This window comes from Mastigoproctus giganteus, chromosome 7 (assembly GCF_048544385.1).
Source record: "Mastigoproctus giganteus isolate SK-2022 chromosome 7, ASM4854438v1, whole genome shotgun sequence".
In the NCBI taxonomy this organism is placed as follows: Eukaryota; Metazoa; Arthropoda; class Arachnida; order Uropygi; family Thelyphonidae; genus Mastigoproctus; species Mastigoproctus giganteus.
The window spans coordinates 15,369,293-15,388,820 of record NC_143581.1 but is presented as its reverse complement, the minus strand read 5'-3'; the positions used below and the strand labels follow the sequence as shown (position 1 = coordinate 15,388,820).

The following is a 19,528-nucleotide window of genomic DNA, read 5'->3' as shown; positions in this document are numbered from 1 at the left end:
CCTTATACAGTGGGATTATGACCTCCCTATCTCTACAGCATAGTGTTCGATTACTACAGCATAGTGTTCAGAAAACTCCATATCTGCTTGTATTGTAACTCCCAGATCCCTTTCCTTCTCCACTGTTTTTAATTCAATTCCACCCAAGTGTATAATTTATTTGTGGGTTGCTATTTCCCAAATGTAAGACCTTGCATTTAGCAGCATTAAAACATAGCTGCCACTTCTCTGACCATCTTTGAAGTCTGTTCAAGTCATCCTGGAGGAGCATCGCTTGGCACTGATTTAACAGGTATTATTTAAGCCTTGACTTAAGTGCATATTTTCCGTCTTAACTTTCGACATTTTAAGCTCTTGCTATTTTTAATTATTGGCACTGATTGTTAACGACTCCGCCAGTCTTTACGTCACCTGCAAATTTTGACATCATGCTTTCTATCCCTTCGTCGATGTAATTTATGAAAATGAGAAATAACAGTGGTCCAAGAACCAATCCTTGAGGGCCCCACTCCCAATGTTACACCAATCTGAAGAATAACCATTAATCACAACACTCTGCCTTCTGCCCTGCAGCCACCCAGCAATCCATCTTAGAATCTTACCAGTAGTCTCAACCTGTTCAAGCTTATACAGAAACCTGTCATGAGGACCGAGTCAAATGCTTTGCTGAAATCCAAATAAACTATATCAAAATTATTACCTAAATTCAACTCCTGAGTAACTGTGTCAAAATAGCCTATTTTAAGTTAGTTAAGCATGATTTACCCTTAACAAAGCCATGTTGTGTGTCCTTCAGAATGCCATATCTATCTAAATATCCCTGTATTTCACTCTTAATTACTGCCTCTAAGATTTTTCCTACCACTGAGTCAGACTAACCAGTCTGTAGTTACTAACTTCACTCTTAGAACTGCTTTTATGTATTGGCAATATTTATATTAGTGACACGTTGGCACTTGTCAAATCCAAAGGAACTTTCCCTGAGTCCAAAGATGCCCTCATAACTAACCTCAGTGGTTCAGTACACTCCCTTGCATTCTCCCTCAAAACTACAGGGTATATGGCATTGACTTAGAGAGCCTTACTTGCCTTTATGCTCAAAAGTTTCTCTAATAAAGAATCATTGGTAATTACGACATCACTAATTTCATATGGCTCAGCCTCACTTGCACAGCTTCTCAGCATGAAGGGTCTTGCATCAGTAAAGACAGATGCAGAATACCTGTTCAATTCATCTGCAACATCAACTGAGTTGTCTAGGGCTTTTCCACACTCAATGCACAAGGATCCAAAATGATTTGCTTTTTTCTTCCTTGTATTCACATATATGAAAAATTGCTTCTCCCCATTCTTTTGCTCTTAGTCATGCTTTTTCAGCCTCGGCTTCAGGGAAGCCAAGGCAGGCTGAAAAAGCATGACTACCACAAATAACAGCCTTGGCTTCAGGGAAGCCAAGGCCCTTATTTGTGATACTATTACAGATCAGCTTGTACCTGCTGTAGGCTGCATACTTTCATTACTCCATAACTGTCCCATGCTATCTTTTTCTGCTTTATTTGACAGCCAGCTCAGTATTCATCCATTTAGGCATCCTCCTCCTGCAGTATTTTCTTAAAGGTATGTATATGTTCATGTCATCTGTGATTTTTGCTTTGAAAGTATTCCATAATTCAAATGTATTTTCCGTCCCTCAGCAATCTGCCTGCCCAGTTCACAGATGCCATATAGCACCTTAAACTGATAAAGTCCCCTCTTCTGAAGTTAAAACTCATGCCCTTTCCTTTAACTACTGCATCTTTCTTCATCTTCCAGCTGATGATTGTATGATCACTTCCTGACAATGTTCCTGTACTTTAATCCTTGTGATGTACTCTGATTCGTTAGTAATGATGTGACATCAAGAATATTCTCACCCCTAGTACTTTTTCTAACATGCTGGTACAAATAATAATTTAGTTTATTTTAAAAAGTTTTCCCCATTGAGTTTCCCTCCCACTTAATTCCAGTCAATCTAGGGCAGATTAAAGTCACACATAATAAGACATGCACGCTTGCTTGTCCATTCCATCTGCATGTGAAGATTCGTCTTATTCTTCACATTTATTTATACTAAGGACCAAGTAACTAAATAAGATTATATTCACAATTTTATTGTTATGTTTCTGTATGAGATTGTGAACTTTTCAATACATGATTGTATTTTGCGTCCAGTTCAGAAACTTGCTGATCAAGTAGATATTTTTACCAGTGGAGTTAGTATATTATATTTTGATTTTAAAAGTATTGATTTTTTTTTTTAAGAAGTATAGTCTTCTTTTGTGAATTATTTAATGCAGTCTGTAATGTTATCATACCTGAATTTTATATAGATTATAAAATAAGATATAAAGCTATATAGAATTTTTATTTTTTATATTATAAATTGAAAATTTAAGTAATCAAAGTAAGGACTTAAACATGTTTCATAATTTCTAAATTTCATGCTAATATTACCAATAGGCAGGTACTAAACAAATGAATATGAAACTGATATTTTGTTGTTGTTGGCAGTGTCATCTGTGTTGTCTTCATCGTGTTCGCAGATATTTCCTATTTCATTAAGAACTGGGGGGTATACTGAACATAAGGTATGTACTGCCATCATAAGGGCACATTGGCACGTGTGTGAAACCTCGTATTAGCACAGCACTTATCATTACTCATTTCTCACTCTTTTACAATTGGAAGAAGTGGTGTTCAAATATTGCAGTGATATTTATATAATATTTGACAATCATAAGTTAATTAATTTTAATGAAGTGTTATTTTTAAATTAGTGATATACAAAATAATTATAGTGTATCTTAAGAAAACAAAAATGACATGTTACTTTTAGGGAGAAATATAAAGCAATGATGAAATTCTACCACATTTTATGACCCATTAGAAAGTTTTTGTAAAATAACTGGGATAAAACTGTTAAACAATACTAAATTCTGTGCTGGCTTTTTGTTTATTTTCTCAAAATTATCAGCAGAATGAAACACCTCAGTTTCTTTTACTTAATAGAACTAGGAGATGTTATCTCAAAGTTGTCTGCCAAAAAGAAACAAAAAAAAAAAAAAAAAATTGATGAACTCAATCTACGCCCCATAAAAATAAGTTGAAATACTCAATCATAAAAAGAATGAATGAATTTTACAAAACTACCAAAAAAAATAAGTAAAAATGTGTTTAATTTTATATTGCAATTCATTTTGGGTCCCAAAGCTGATTCAGCTCCAGAGAAAGTTTTTTGAATATCCACATCAATAGGGGAGGGGATTTAAAACTTTAAGGCATTCGGTGATACAGCAATTTCATTACCCACCATCCCACTGCAGCCTTTAGAATCATTATGAATAATTTAAATAATTCACATTGCCACTTTAGATATTGCTAGGTTTTTTTGTTATTTTTTTAAATATGCATGTGTAATTTATAGCTGTACTCTTCATTTCTTTATTGACTTATATGAGAGAGAGAGATGAATTTTAGTTTAGTGAAGTACTCCAAAATCTAACGTTCTTGGTGATGGAAAGATGCCACATTTTAAAATTTTTTAGATTTTAGAGAGGTATACCTATTTGAGTAGTTTTAGAGGAGCACATTTCAGTAACCACTAGGTATACCTCTCTGAAATCTAGAAATGAAAATTACTATCTTGTTCTTTCGTCTGTTTTTACAGCCAGTAGGATTTAAACAGAACAGACTTGCTTTTTTAATGAGTGTTGAGTGTTTCACTGTGTTCGATAGATAGCTTTAGTTATATTGAAAAGGCCATATTCCAGAACCTTTTGGAGAGGTTTTGGAATATGGCCTTTCCAATATAACTAAACCTGTTTAAAAGTGATGCATACCAGGGCAAGTCATTGCAAAGGCAAGTTTGTTCTGCTGTGAGAATTAGGGCCATTGTGTAATTTAAATCATGCTGGCCACAAAAACAGAATAATGGATGAGGGGTACTTCAAGCATTTTATAAAGAAGGAAATGTCACTTTTTTTTTTTTTTTTTTTTTTTTTCCCATGGATTCTTAAAATATAATCGTTGGTACCAATTTGGATTGCTTTCTTAATATTTCCGGATTGTAAAATGCTGATTTTGTGCCAGATTTTAAACAATTCCAAATTTTAAAGTGTCGGATTTTACGAAATTTACTGTAGTACCTACTTATTTCTCCTGCACATCATTTGTTTAGATTCAATACATTTATTCACCACTGAACACAAGGTTGCTAATTGAAGTTACATATTGTCGGAGGATGGAACTAAATGCCATATTACACTAAACAGTTTTAATATTATAACACTATATTGTAACTTATATTGTCATAGTATTAAATAATAGCGCCTTGTAGTATTTGATAATAATGGATACACCTTGGTGATGTTATTCAATTAAAAATGATATTAATTACTTTAGGGCAACTCATGGATAAATGTCATCTCTAAAGAGTACAGTCGAAGCTCTGTCACTTACAGGAGGAATAATAGGATCCCCAGACAGTAAATTCAGAAAAGAAAAAAATAATAATTATAACACAGAGTAGTTAGAAATAACAGCATCCCTGTAGTGTTATTTCTTCAAAAGGGATAATTTTGTTTTTTGAACAAACTCAATTTATATAATATTTTGCTTTCCAAAAGCAATATTTTTGTTTTGGACAAATTGTTTTAAAAGGATTAGCAAAAATTTTGCTAATTCTTTTAAATATCAGGAATATTAATAAGGTTGCTAAATTAATTAGGCCGGTAGGATTTAAATTGCACAGCTAATACAGCAGCATTTTTTATTTTATGGTCATAAGTTTTTATGAACATTTACAGCTAGAACATTTTGGAATCCATTTGCTTATGGAAGACATTGTTATTCATGTACTCATTGTGTATGATTAGTAAATCTATCCAGTTTGTTATAAGTATACTTCAGGAACCATTAAATAAACATATAATTCATTCTGGCATGGCATTGCTCCACGCTGGATGAGTGTAAATCCCTCCTTGGTAGTTAGGTATTTAATTTTTTGCTTGAGTGAAGGTGGCATTTGATGCATACCTGTGCAGTATTACTTGTGGCAGCTTGCAACAATTCGTTTAATGTGAATGTGATATAGTAGTGTTTAATTTTGTAAATCATTATTTGATCCCACTATATTTAAGTTACATTTTCAGCAAGTTACATTCATAGTAAGCATGAGTAACACCTTGAAGCAGAAGAAATCATAGTACAAGTAATTAGAATAAATGAGATGAGTGGTGGTGGTTGAGGAAACAGATGGTTGAAATTCTGTCAGGAAAAGCAAATGGAATTAGAAGGTTTTTAGATGCAAATGAACATCATTGGGAATAAAACTGAGACCAATATTTGTCAAATGAATTAGGAATTTTTTTGAAGTTCAGTTCTTTTCATAGATAAGTTTTGTTGCATTAATTTTAATACTCATGATGCATTGTTGTAAGAGCTAAAAATTTGGGCTAGGGAGAAATATCTATTAAGTTTTTAGATATGCCATACACATTTCAAAGTATACCCTTCTAATATAGGTTCCTTTAATATTGTTTTCATTCTTTTTATTCTAACTTATTGTAATTTCATTTAAGTATAGCATATGGTGAATAGTTTGGTAACAGAGCATCTCTGACATACCACTTGCTTCATTTCTTTCTGTCTTTGTATATTGAAATGCATTTATATTTAAATGTTTTATTATCATGGATGGATAACTTTCAAGAATAATCATTTGGAGCATATGTCATTTTGGAGAAAAAATATTTTCATTCTCCAAGGATATTCTCACTTCACTTATCAAAATAAACACCAGTAATAGCTTTTATTTGAGTTTGTGTTTTATTCTTCTGTTATGTTCACTTTGGAGCATCTTACTAAAGGCATTTTCAAAATCATCAATTCTAAGTTATATTCTCTCAGTTTTTCAATTGAAATTTTGTGGCAAAAGACTCAATTAATGCATGATTTCCCTTTTGTCAAGCCATTTTCTAGTTCTAACAAACTAAAATGTTTTTTAAAATTTGAGTTTAATATTATGTATGGTATATAAAATATGTAGAGAACCAGCAAAATCAATATCTCCATAACAAATGCTTGGAAATATGCAAAAAAACACACCAAACGTACCCTGGATGATGAAGAAATAGAGCCAACTTACACTACTCTCCAAAATGTATCCAGACATGCATTGCTTTCACATTGACATTACTACTACTAACTTCAATAATGTATCATTCTCTATTTAGCCACTGTGAAACACTCCACCCTCTTTATGCAGGCTTTCACCAATGAACAGTAGACTGCAGTGCATTCCTGTTTCAGAACAGTGATTATTTGAGTTGCTGATGTGGGTAGTGTTGATCTACCCCTCATATGACATTCCAGTTCATCCCATAGGTGTTCTATAGGGTTCAAATTGGGACCCTTCAGTGGATCATTTCAACTTTTGTTTATGTTTATGATCCATTCTTGAACAGCACTTGCTGGTTAGGACAAGTAATGCTGACATAATAGGGAAATGTGGTGACACCCAGAGATGATGAGTTTCAGTATGGTATGTATAATGTATTTAGGAAGGACAGGAAAGATAGAAGAGGTAGTGGGGTCATGCTTCTTATCAAAAGCAGCTTGAGCGCAACGAAAGCTTTCCCGGATTCAGATGTTTTGCATGCTACTATAAAATTTCTATGGTGTGAGATTGTTGGAAGCAAAGGTATAATGAGAGTGGGAGTAATCTACAGGCCAGGTGATTGTGAAGATTATGATGAGAGCCTCTACATGCAAATGGAATGGGAAAGTAAGCGTGAATATCTTATTATGGGTGATTTTAATTTGCCTCTAATTGATTGGAGCAAATGGGAAGGAAACTCCACATGAGGGACAAAATTTTTAAATCAACTAGATGATTGCTATTTTTATCAACATGTAAAGGAAAGTACTAGGGAAAAGAATACTCTAGACCTCATAATCACCCATGAACCAGATGACATAATTGGGCTGACAGTACATTAACTGGGTACTCACAGAGCAAATACAATTGAATTATGGTATACCTTTAAAACAATCACAGAAGCCTTGAATGCATATATACCATTAAAAAAATACTCCAATAGGAGGATTCCAAGTTGGATGAATAATGAAGTTTCCAGATTACTTGAGCAGAAAACGGCATGGAAAAGTTACAGAGCAATAAAAAGTACTGAAGCGTATAACAGCTACAAATTCATCTGTAATAGTGCCACAGAAAAGGTTAGGTTGGCAAAGGCAGATTATGAGAAATCACTGGCAGAGAGAGCAAAGAAGGGAAGGGGGATAAGGAATTCTTTGCATATATAAATGCAAAGAAGAGAAAGGCAAACCAGATCGGACCCTTGTGTAATGGATGTGGAATAGTATTAGATATCCCAGCTGAAGTTGCAGATGAACTCAACAATTACTTTGCATTGATATTTACAGAAGAAAAACCCTTTACGTCAATGAGAAATTATGGGAGTGAAGTTGAAAAAACTGTAATTAATGATGTTGAAATTTCATATGTTTATTTAATAAAAAAACTTTCAAGCCTTACAGGCCAATAAGGCTCCTGCGGTTGATGGCATATACCCTATAATCTTAAGGGAGGTGGCAAGTGAGTGCGTTGAACCATTGAGGCTAATTATGAGAGCATCACTGGACTCGGGAGTAATTCCGTTGGGTTGGAAAAGTGCCAATGTCTCCAATACATAAGGGTGGTTCTAAGAGTGAAGTGGGAAATTACTGGCCAGTTAGTCTAATTCACTAGTAGGGAAAATCATGGAGACAATGATCAAGGGTGGAATTCAGGATCATTTAGATACAAATGGAATTCTGAAGGATACGCAGCATGGTTTTGTAAAGGGAAAATCATGTTTAACTAATCTGGTTAGCTATTTTGACAGGGTCACTCAAGAGTTGGACTTAGGGAATAATTTTGACAGTATTTATTTGGATTTCAGCAAAACATTTGACTCGGTCCCACATGTTCCAGCTTACTTTATAAGCTAGAACAGGTTGGAATCACAGGGAAAATCCTTAGATGGATAGCTGGATGGCTTCAGGGTAGGAGGCAGAGGGTTGTGATAAATGGTTATTCCTCAGATTGGGTTGACATAATTGCAACTGAAATTCACAGGGTGTGAAGGTTTTGCTATGCCAAAGGGAAAAATGATCACTTCTTTCCACTTCATATGTTAGTCCCATTATTATATTCTTGCCCATAACAGCTTTAGATGCCAGTACTAGGTTATTGATTTCTGAAAGTACACAATTTGTTAATTCTTCAGCCATAGTTTTCTGTAGTATAAGTTCAACAGTGTTACACAGTGTTTCCCAACTTATGTTTTCGTCAGAGTGTGATGTGATGTCATTATTATGGTAAAAGTTCAGTAATGTGTGGTCACAACTCTGACTGCCATTAATAATATGTATACAGTCACAATGAATTTTTAAACTCTTCTGGACTCAGTCATCTACAAAATGAACCAAACGTTATTTATTTTTTATTTGTTTGGTGTGACACCTCGTGTACGTTCCAAAATTGTGAATAATATTTTGTTTGCTTTACCTATTGGATGATTGTGTGTTTAACACAATACAGACATCAACTATATACTCATGTTTTTTTTTCCCCAAATAATGATTATGAACACATCTTCCAAGGGCATTCCTTGGGTATATGGCGCCTGGGTGCCAATTGAAATTTGGCAACCCCTTTAAAATTTTCTTCATATGTGTATGTAAATTTCAGCTTTTCAGGTGCCCCTTGAACGTTAGTGCCCGAGTGCACTGCACTCCTTGCACCCTCGGGACAGTCCGCTCCTGACATCTTCTGTGTGCTGTAAGCATTCTTGGAGTAGGGATCAAACTTAACTAGTTCTAAAAAACTCTCCACATTTATCCATGTTCTATATCATCCTTATGTCCTATAAACAGTATATTATTGAATATAAATACAGAATTATGGCCAAGGCTTTCAAAATCCCATGCCAAAATTGCATTTTCTGCAGTATTTGATTATGAATGGTTGCATCAATACTCTTTACAGGATTTTAGCCTCTTTTCAGATCATATAGTGTGTCATTTCAAGACACAATATCACAATATGAACTGAACTATTATTGTAACATGAGGAAACTACTGAACTTCTTTCAATCATTGAAACTGAGATATTAATGCAACACTTAAGAATGAGAATAGCCAACAGGCAAAACAAAAAAAAATTGTTCTTACATGGATAGTGAACTAAAAAACATCTATCCCATTTTTCCTTGTTGCTTAGAATTCTAATGCAGCGGAATGAGATAAAATGCCTGCCTTTTGTCATCCATACAGAATATTACATTTTTTTCTTGAATTGGTCTGTTGATAATGCAGTGCAACTTTGATATACTGTGCCTGGTTATAGTTCAGTTTTGGACACAATTCAAGTGTGATCATGTTTCCCAAGAGAACAGAAAAAAAAAATTATAGAAAAATGTGAATCTCAAAATAGACACTAATAGAAGCAGATGCTGTACCTTTCAGTGGAACTAGCTGCTGCAGTGTCTTCCTACATGTGGACCATTGAGCTATTCTGCATTCTGGGTATATATCTTCTGTGTCTTTGTGCAAGTTTTGAAACACTGCATCTAGTATACTGTAGGTGACCACCTAGGTGTAAACCAATGTAAGCATGGATTGAGGTGTAGTGTCCACACCACACAGAGGAATGCCACTTTAATGTCACCAGGCTACACTAGGTGTAGATGACTATCACCCAGTGTGATACCATCACTTTGCTTATTGTAAGCCTGAAGTGGTGAAACTCATGTTTAATATCCAGAACAAAGCTCTGGCGTCCCAATTTCTTTTATCGTGCAGTATGATTAATGTCGTTTGAGGTTACAATTGGCATCATGGTCAGATCCAGTCTACCTTACATTTTGAGGTTACAGCTCTAAAATGGTGTTCACAGGCCAGCCACTAGATAGTCCACCAGACCAAACATATTGGTAACTCTCTAAAAATTACCAATTGGTTTGCTCTGGTGGTATATCAGCTAGTACATAATCTTGCTACTTCTACTCTGCCAGATAGTGACTGGAGGGAGTAGTGTGTATGTGTGTGGGGGATTGCATTTTTGAAGATGTTATTTCAGGTAGCTGTGTATACTTCATATCCAAAAATTTCATAATTTTATATAACATGTCCTCCCCTCTACATTTGCTCTATCTACTGGATGTATCATGAATAGTCAAACTAATAAAATGAACTTATCTGCCAACTTCCCAAACACCTACTTATTCATTTCACAAGTATACATGGTTTCATTTCCAATTTCGATGCCCATTTCCACTTACAATCTGCCAAGTCCCACTTACTTTTTCTAACAGAATCTAAATTATTGATTGCCTCAACCACTGCTCATCTTACTTGTTCCAGTTATTTGCTGTCTTATTCCTTTTGTTTAAAAGGTGGTATTTATGCATATGTCTGCTCTGATGTTTCCTGCCAAAGAAAGTAATTTGGAATCTCCTCTTTTCAATCTTCTCTGGCTTAAAATCTCTCTACCCCATTCAGTTGCCTCTATTGTTCTTCCAACTGTACCAATCACATGGAACCCTGTGACTTCCTTTCTTGACACTCAACTTTCTCTTGTCCAACTTTCCTAACTGTGAGGTAATCTTTCTTGGAGATATTAAGGCACCTCTGTAGCCAGGTAGGAAGGAGCAGCAGTGCATAACACACACTTTGCATATAGGTCTTCTAGCCAAGCTCTCATCTTATGAATTCCCAACTGTGTTTTGCAATTAAGTATCCAGTTTTCTCTCAGACTGCTTGCAGTAGGTCATGATAGATGGCTGTCTTCAGACTTTTCCTCTAATTCAGATGTTCTCTAAGGTTCACTTCTTTCTCCCACTCTTTTCCTCTTGTATATTAATGACCTTCCACTGACAGGAAATCCTGTCCATGGTTTTGCTGATGATGGCACATTACATTCCAACTTCTGGTTTGAGAAACCTTCCTTGTACAAAGGTAACTTAGCAATGTAGCAAAGATAACTTAGCTAAGCTATACATACGATCTAGATAACTTAGTTAATTTCAATCTTTCTAAAACTCAGCCATGTATATCTCACAAAAAAGATTCTTCTACTCCTGTACTTATCTTCTGTGACACAGGTTTCTAGACAAGATCACATATCTTGATTATAGATTACCCTGACTTCTAATCTCTCCTGGCATAAGCACATCACAAATATTGCTTCCTCTATATCTAAAAACTGGGGTTTCTCTTTCACCCTCGGCATTTCTTTTCTTCTTAGCAACTACTGACTCTGTGCAAATTTCAAATCTATCCTACCATGGAATATTGTTCCCACATCTGGGTTGGTGCACTCAAAACCTCCTTCAGGCTTCTGGACCATTCAAAAGAGGGCAGTCATGTTAATTAATGACTGTGTCTTACAAAGTCTCTCCACTTCCTGTCCCTTAGATGCTGTGTTTCTGCCTCATGCTTTTTTTCTATAGATACTTCCATGGGTACTGTCCTTTTGAAAGTCTGATGTAGCTAAGTGGTCAGGAGCGCGAGTGCAATAGCCCACGCTCTTTGGTGGATCAAGCCCATGACTGGGTGGTTCAAGCCCACGACTGCTAAATATGATTAATGATTTATTGTTCTTCTGAATTGGCTTCTGTAATTCTTCCTATCTTATCACACCAGTCCAAACCACACTTGGAATACTGTGTTCAAGTATGGAGACCACACCTAAAGAAAGACATCGAGCTTCTTGAAAGGGTGCAAAGACAGGTAACTCGCCTGGTGAGATCGGCAAAAGGGCGGCCTTATGAAGAAAGACTTCGAATATGTGGGTTGCAGAGTTTGGAAACTAGACACCTTAGAGATTTGATTGAGGTGTTTAAGGCTCTGAGAGGCATCAGTAAATTGAATGAGGATGAAATTTTCAAGATTATAAATGATGCTAGAACTAGGAGACATAAATTCAAGTTACGGGGGGAAATGTTTAGATTGGACTGCAGGAAGTTTTATTTTAGCCAGCGAGTTATAAATTACTGGAATAAGTTGCCTTCATGGGTGGTAGAGGCCGACAGTTTGGGGAAATTCAAAGGTCATCTGGATAGTACTTTCGGGTAAGGGAAGCGGCATAGGATGATAGGTTTAATTTCCTTTTTTTTATTTTTTTATTAATTATTATTATTTAGTTATTTATTTTTTATTTTTTTTGTTTTTATCATTGTTTTGTTCGGATTTTTTTTTTGGCTGGTGCAGCATAAGCCATAGGCTTTCTTGCACCATGCAGCCGTTACTAATACAAACGTGTGTCACAGCTATTTAGCATCAATTTACTTTTTAACTCACAGAAACTCTAGGAACCTTGAATATTTGTCCTCATTTATCCCTTCAATTTCTGATTTCCTGAACAACCTTCCTTCAGATTTATTTCCTGAAAATTAAAATCTACTGAAATTTAAGCCTATGCATATCAATATCAGCCTATGCAAAGTCAATGCATATCTTTTGTCTTATCAGTATTGAATCTCCCCTTGCACAGTACTAACTATGGGTTCTAATACCTTTTGTGTTTGGGATTTTTACAAAAAAAAAAAAAAAAATAGTGAAACAAATTTTATAAAGAACAATAATTATCCAAGAATAATCACTGTAGCTGTCCAGTCTAATGAAACGTTAATGTTTCATGAGACTGAACTGCACATGGGACTAGCAAAACTAAACATTTCGTGTCACTCCTTTCAAATATGAAATCACATTTAGGATGTAAACTTATATTTTTCTATGTAGGGTGGTACCTGAACATCAGTTAAATTCTGACTTGGTACACCGATGAATACAGAACTCTCTAAAAGGCCAGTAATGTTATATTTGTGCAGTGTGTGTGTGTAGTTGTGTTGTTTAGTTGTTTCTGGCCACTTTGTCAAACAGGAAGGTGATTACCTGGAAAGCCTGCACAGTGTCTGTCTACACCATGGGAGGTGGGCCACAACGAAGCATGAATCATAGAATGGCAAAAACTGATAAAAGCAAAGCACATATGAATTGACAAACATCTTGAATATTTTTATAATTTTACAGTACTACTGACCGAATACTGTAAAATTCACTTCTGTTATTTATAAACCAAAGTAGTATTTCCTTGAAAGAGGGTGGAGAAATTCTGTAATCTGATCCAGAATATGTTACCCAGCCTATTGCACCATTTTCTATTGAAAATAATTTCCATTAATGCCTTAATCATATAATTCAACGGACCAATTACAAAAATAAAACAGCTTTCTTTTTTTTTTTTTTTTTTTTTTTTTCATGTTTAATCACTTGGCTATGATGGACTATGATTATGCAACTGAGTTGTTTCTTATTTAGCATTAGCATTAGTAAATGATTGAAGAAAGCAAGCTTATACAGCATAAGCCAAAAAAAACCCAGCAGTTCCCATTCTCTCTAACAGTTTGTCCAGTTCCTCCTTGAAATTATTTAAGCTATCAACTTCCATGATAGATGGAAGTTGTTCCAACAATTAACTACCTGCTGGCTAAAGGCAAATTTCTGCACATCTATTCTACAACTGTCTTTCCTCAATTTTTATGCCCCTCTCATGCATGTAGTCTTAGCAAGAGGAAGATTCCCATCAGCGTTGAGCTTGCTCAATCCATTCAAACCCTTAAACACCTCAATCAGATCACCTTGCAGGAGCCTAGTCTCCAGATGCTGCAATTTGCAGAACTGAAGCCTTTCTTGGTTAAGAGCCCCACCCCACCATTAACCCTTCACCATTCTTGTTGCCCTTCTATGTACTCGTTTCAGCAGCTCTACATCCTTCCTAAAATGAGGCCTCCAGACTTGTATGCAGTACTCAAGATGTGGCCTGACCATTGCCCTATACAATTGGATAATCACCTCCTTATCTCTGTTATCACAATTCCTGTATATCAATGACAAGCACTGAGGAGCAGTATAATATTTACTAGTGTAGTGGGTCACATGAGTTTTACTGAGAAGAATGTGTGCTCATTTTGGAACATTACATTTATCCAAATAATTTTTGTAATGCCCAGAGACATTCAGTAATAAATATCCAAACACTGATAACTAATTTGCATTCTTGATGAACATATGTTTTTCTTTATACTCTGACATGGCCACCAGGTCAGAAGAGTTTATAATAAATTCTGAATGCAATTGTTAATTGTTTTTAGTAGTCACATGACTTGAACTATAGTCTACTCAAAGAGTGTGTGCTACTTGCCTCTCGCTCCTGACCACTCAGCTATGTTGGTGTAAAACAATAAGATGAATGAATACAGGGTGGAAACGTCCAGCACATACTTCTATAAGTTTTAATTAAATTTTGCCAAATTTTTTGCAAACTGGGTTGTATTTTAATTAGAATCCTATTTTCTTTTATGGATCTAAATGTAGAGGTATCAAAAGACTAAACACATTACTAGAAAATTCAGAGAATATTTAATTTTGTATATAAATTTATTTAAAATCTCCACATTAAGCCAAACGAGGGAGGTGATCTTTAAGAAGCAGGTCACAGTGTTTACAATTTATTTTCTGCCTTTTAAAGATTTTTATATTATCATTTACAGGTGAGAGAACAGTTAGACAAAGAAAGGGAGGAACAAGGATGTTGTCTTGTTGACGAAGTGATAGAAGAAGCTGAAGAATCCTCCTCAGACAACCTAGATCCCAATTAGATGTAATATTAAAAGATTGCGGAAATAACATAGCCTGTTACATAAATCCTGGGTGTCATCCTTATTGTTGCATTTATTTTTGGAAAACAAAAGAGAATATTTTGTCGTTCCAGTTGTTGCCATTGTAATGCAGTATGAGCAATTGGACATGTGCAAGTGCTAATCCATGTGTAAACATACACTTGCATGACCTCAGTTTAATACATGCATATGTATGTTGGCGGAGACAATGTCTGTGCACATTTCTAATGTAATAACCAGATAAGAGTTATTTTAATCAAGGGTAGAACAAAGCATTTTTCATATTTTCTATAATCATACCAACATTGCTGACATTCCAGTACTGTTTATTCTTTTCAGAGAGCAAGGGCAGGTAAAATAAATATATATATTTTATGTACGCAGATGCGTAGAAATCATATTATAATAAATAGCAAAACATTAAGTTTTTCATAAAAGAAGAAAGTCTTAAATATTATTCATTTTATAAACATTCTACAAAGTTGGAGTGGAAATAAGAGTTATCAGTTCTTATATTGAAAATTGTATTGAAAAATAATATTCATAAATAATGTATTAAATGTTCCCATGAAAGGATGAAATCAGCTCATAAAAGAAAGGAGACAAATCTTTTATTTAGCATAAATTGTAGATCATATTTATTAGTTGCAGGGTTTCTTTTTTAAGGGATATTGCATTTGGTTGCAAATCAGAACAAGCAATCTGATTTGCACTTATAATTCAGAGCCAAAGTCAGTTGAGGCCGAATAACAGATTTTAATAGTAAAGCTTTTGACTCTGATTTATGTAATAATCTAGTTTACAGAAGTAACATGTCAGTATATCATTCCTCTGAAATGACCATATTTTATATATATATATTTTTATTATTTATTTTTTAATAAAAAAAAAAAGTCACTGCATCTTATCCCCCAAAAACTATTTTGCAAGTTGTGAGATTATAAAATTATGTAGTAGAACTCCAATCTTTTTACTTTCCAGCAATGAAGTTCATCAAACAGAATTAGAAAGAAATGGATGGGAGTGAATGAAATCATTAGCATTTTTTATGGGAACCAAATTTCTTTAATTTAAATCGGTAGTCAGCAAACTTTGGTCACTTGAGTCGCACTTGCGATTAAATGATGCTATATTTGCACTCACAGCTAAAAAGTGATTGCCATTGAATTCAGTTGAGTTTTTCCTTTGAGTCAGATGGCAGTTGAGTTTCATACCAGAGGGCCAGTGCGCACAGTTTGGGAACCAGAAGTAAAAACTAAAAAGCTTATTAATTTTTTAGTTTTTGTATATGACCTTTGATTACAATTTTTAAGTATTAATAAATTTTGAGGTTTTTTTTTGTTTATATGAATTTTTAACAAGCATTTTTTCTTGTTTGAGGGAAAAAAAAAAAAAAATACCATTACTGCGAAGAGTTTAGAATCAGTTTACTGTAGTATGGCAGATGGATTACAATAAGATTTTTATGAGAGAATTGATATATTATGAAGCAAGACTTCAGATTAGTTTTGAACCTGAGTTTCGTAAGTTGTTTTATATATCAGTTAAAACAGTTCATTGTGCAGTTAGTACACAATAGTACTTTTTTTTTAGGCTTAATGGGAAAATCATTAAGCCTAACCTTTTAGGCTTAATGATTAATATGTAAGTATAGATGCAACAGAAGCCTCAACATATGTCAAAGTAGAAAAATTTGCCAGCACTGAGGTTTTGGCTTCAGTTGCTTGGTTCTATCTCCGATGATGCATGTTTTCTCAACCGATCCCTCAAGAGATCAGTGTTTTCAGTAATATGAATCTTGGGCATCAATTGTTTTGAATTGTTTTATGTTGCATTTCCTTAACTTGTTTTTTTTTTCCATTATAAAGTTTGAATTTGAAGTAAGTCTTCAATCCTAAATTTTAAGATCAGTGTAAGTCTGCTACTTGATTTGCGAGAAGGATAAAAAAAAAAAAATCTCTGACAATTAAGTGATTGATTTGGATTCTTGTGATTTCTGTTTGTATCTGGAACAAAATAAGGATTAATTTATTTATTTTTGTTGTTGCTCAAGGTTTATTAAACCATGGATGTCCAACCATGTGTGACCCTCCAGGTGCTTTTGCGTGGTCCACAAGAGTATTCTTCCATTTCCCAAAATATGTATGTTAATGCTTTCTTCCTCTTTGAAAAGGGCAGCAAATATTGTTGAAAACTCTCAACAAAAAAAAGTGCTTATACAGGGGGTTCTCAAACTATGGGTTGCAACCTCCCGCTAAGAGGGGACAGAAGTAACTTAGAAGCAAGAAGTAACAAAAATTTTTAGAATTTTTCTTCAGGCATGGTAGTTGAGCTCAGAATCTGAGTATTAATTACTAAACTTACAAACCAGTTTTTCACCTGCTTACATTTACCATGCTTCATAAATAGCAAAAAAAAAAAAAAAAACCTGGCGGCTTGTGGACCATGCATGATCCTTCACATGCTTTTTGTATGGTAATATTTTAGGATAATATTTTTCAATGTTATCTACCAAAATATTGAAGAAATATGAAAAATAACCCCTTATAGGGCTCTTTGGGGCTAGTCCATCTGAAAGTGCTATAACGGAAGTTTACTGTATCATTTTAGGGGATCATGGTATCATAAAGTTTGAGAACCTCTGGCTTACTAAATATTGAATGTAATTTTTCAATTTATTTCATATTATGACATTTAGTAAATAACTTTTTGTTAGAAACAAATCCATTGTAAAATTACAATATATTAAATTTAAATAAATGGTTCTGAACCTTATGGTCTAATACGTATCATTTGCTTGTGCATTACGTGGGCATTATTGGATGTCAAAAGTACATTCACAATGCCACCCCTTAGTTGGTTGAACTCGTACAGCCCTGTATTAAACTGATTAGTACATTTATAATGTATAGGCAAAGTTTTATTGTCACAAAAAGAATATAAAGAAAAGAATCTTTTTTTTCTTTTCACAGAAATTATTTTCTTTGTGGATAAAGTGAGAGTTTTCATTGCACTTTATGAGGTTATCGAAATGCCTATATTCACTTTAATTACTTGAAAAGGGTTCTAGAATCGAACAAAGGAATGTTAACTCTGGTCTCAAATTTTTTGTATACAGCTATACAAGAAGAAAATAATTTCTTGTAATTCAAAGCAAGTAATTATTTTTTTATTTAATCTGTACTAATTATGGTAAAAAAAGCACAAAGAAATTTGTATCCAATAACTGAAATTTTATTAATTATTACAAATATTTCCTTAAAATTAACTTATTACAAATTTTGATATAATATATGTATAAAAATAAATCATCAGAATAATTTTAGCATGTTGACATTTTTCAAGAATACTCTTAGGAACATGGGATCATTTTGATCCTAATTGATAATTTTCTTTTAATTTTTAACAGAAAAAATAAGAGAACTCTTTTGAAGGGTTCTGTGATTTACAGTTGAGCTAACAGAGTGAGTTTAGGGCACAGATGTGCTAAGAGTTAAATTAGGGGTCAATGATCCCCACACACAAAGGTGCCAAGATGTTAATCATGTATAATGAATTAAATGTTACAGCGTGAGGCAGAGAAACAGGTGATTATAGAAACCTATTGAAATATTCTGCTTAAAAAATTATAAACATACCAACATTTTATTTTTTGAAGACATATTCATAGTGACTTCCATCTTGGTGTAGACACTCAATATGTGATCTTAAGCATATATTGTTCATTGCACACTGCAACATTTCCACTGGGGTTCTAATTATTTCTTCTGGAATTCTGAGTTTAACCTTCCACTGTTAGTATGGCATCTGACAGATGCCACTTTTTAAAATTTATAAATGAAATCAGATCCTCCCATGTACCTTTGCCCACCAGTACTCTGGTTATACAGTATTTTCTGCATTCATTTTGATATACCATGAATTGTGAGACATTAAATTTTGTTTGGTGTTTAATAGATGCTAGGAGAGAAAAAGCTGTCTTTCTTCCAGGCAACTCCCATTTTCATGTGAGGTCTGTGAGACACCAGCAACAGGTGCTTGATCTTGCTACCGTAGCACTTTGGTTTCACCAAACAGTTGACAGAAATAGATATTCATGTTGTGTCTGCCAGATGCCATACGAGTGTTTGCATTTCAGTCCAGGGACGGTGACCTTGAAAAATTCTAAAAAAAAAAAAAATGATAAAAACTTTTAAAAATTATTATTACTGGTTTTTCTAATTTATTTTCATTTGATATTTTTTAATTGAGTTTAGCAGATCATAATTAATAGATTCAGTTCAGTAAAAAAGTTAAAAATGAATTTTTTTATATATAAAAAAAAGGGGTCTCACAGATACACACAAATGTCTGCTAAATCGAGAGCACAAGTAATAGAAGGGCAAACAATAGATAACCTTACTTTTCAAATAGTCCCCCATTCAAAAGAAAAAAATTGCATGCTGTACAAATCACACAATCTTGCTGGCCAAGGAATGTCCTCATTCCCAGATATGATATGAATGGGAAATAGCTGTCTTACAGCATTCAGCTATAGTACAGTGATGTGAGAAGTCACCCCACCTTGTTAAAACTGTGTCATTATTAACTGACAGAAATCAGTTATTGCACAGATAGCACACAAATGTCTTTGTTAAATTGAGGGCACAAGTAACAGAAGGTTAAACCAATAGCACGTGGGCTTGTAATGTAGACCTTGCTTTTCAAACAGCACTCCATCAAAAAAAAAAAAAAAATGCATGCTG

General features: G+C 34.2%; 1 protein-coding gene across 2 annotated transcripts in view; it reads left to right on the top strand.

Moving 5' to 3' along the window:
• The window catches only part of LOC150082552 (uncharacterized), a 165,191-nt gene extending 149,918 nt beyond the window's left edge, over positions 1-15,273 (top strand). For both annotated transcript variants that reach the window (XM_090378690.1, XM_090378692.1), the window contains exon 14: positions 14,655-15,273. In XM_090378690.1, coding sequence (XP_090234816.1) covers positions 14,655-14,762 — 108 coding nt within the window. In that variant the 3' untranslated portion in view covers positions 14,763-15,273. The remainder of the gene's footprint in view (positions 1-14,654) is intronic.
• The last annotated feature ends 4,255 nt before the right edge of the window (positions 15,274-19,528 follow it).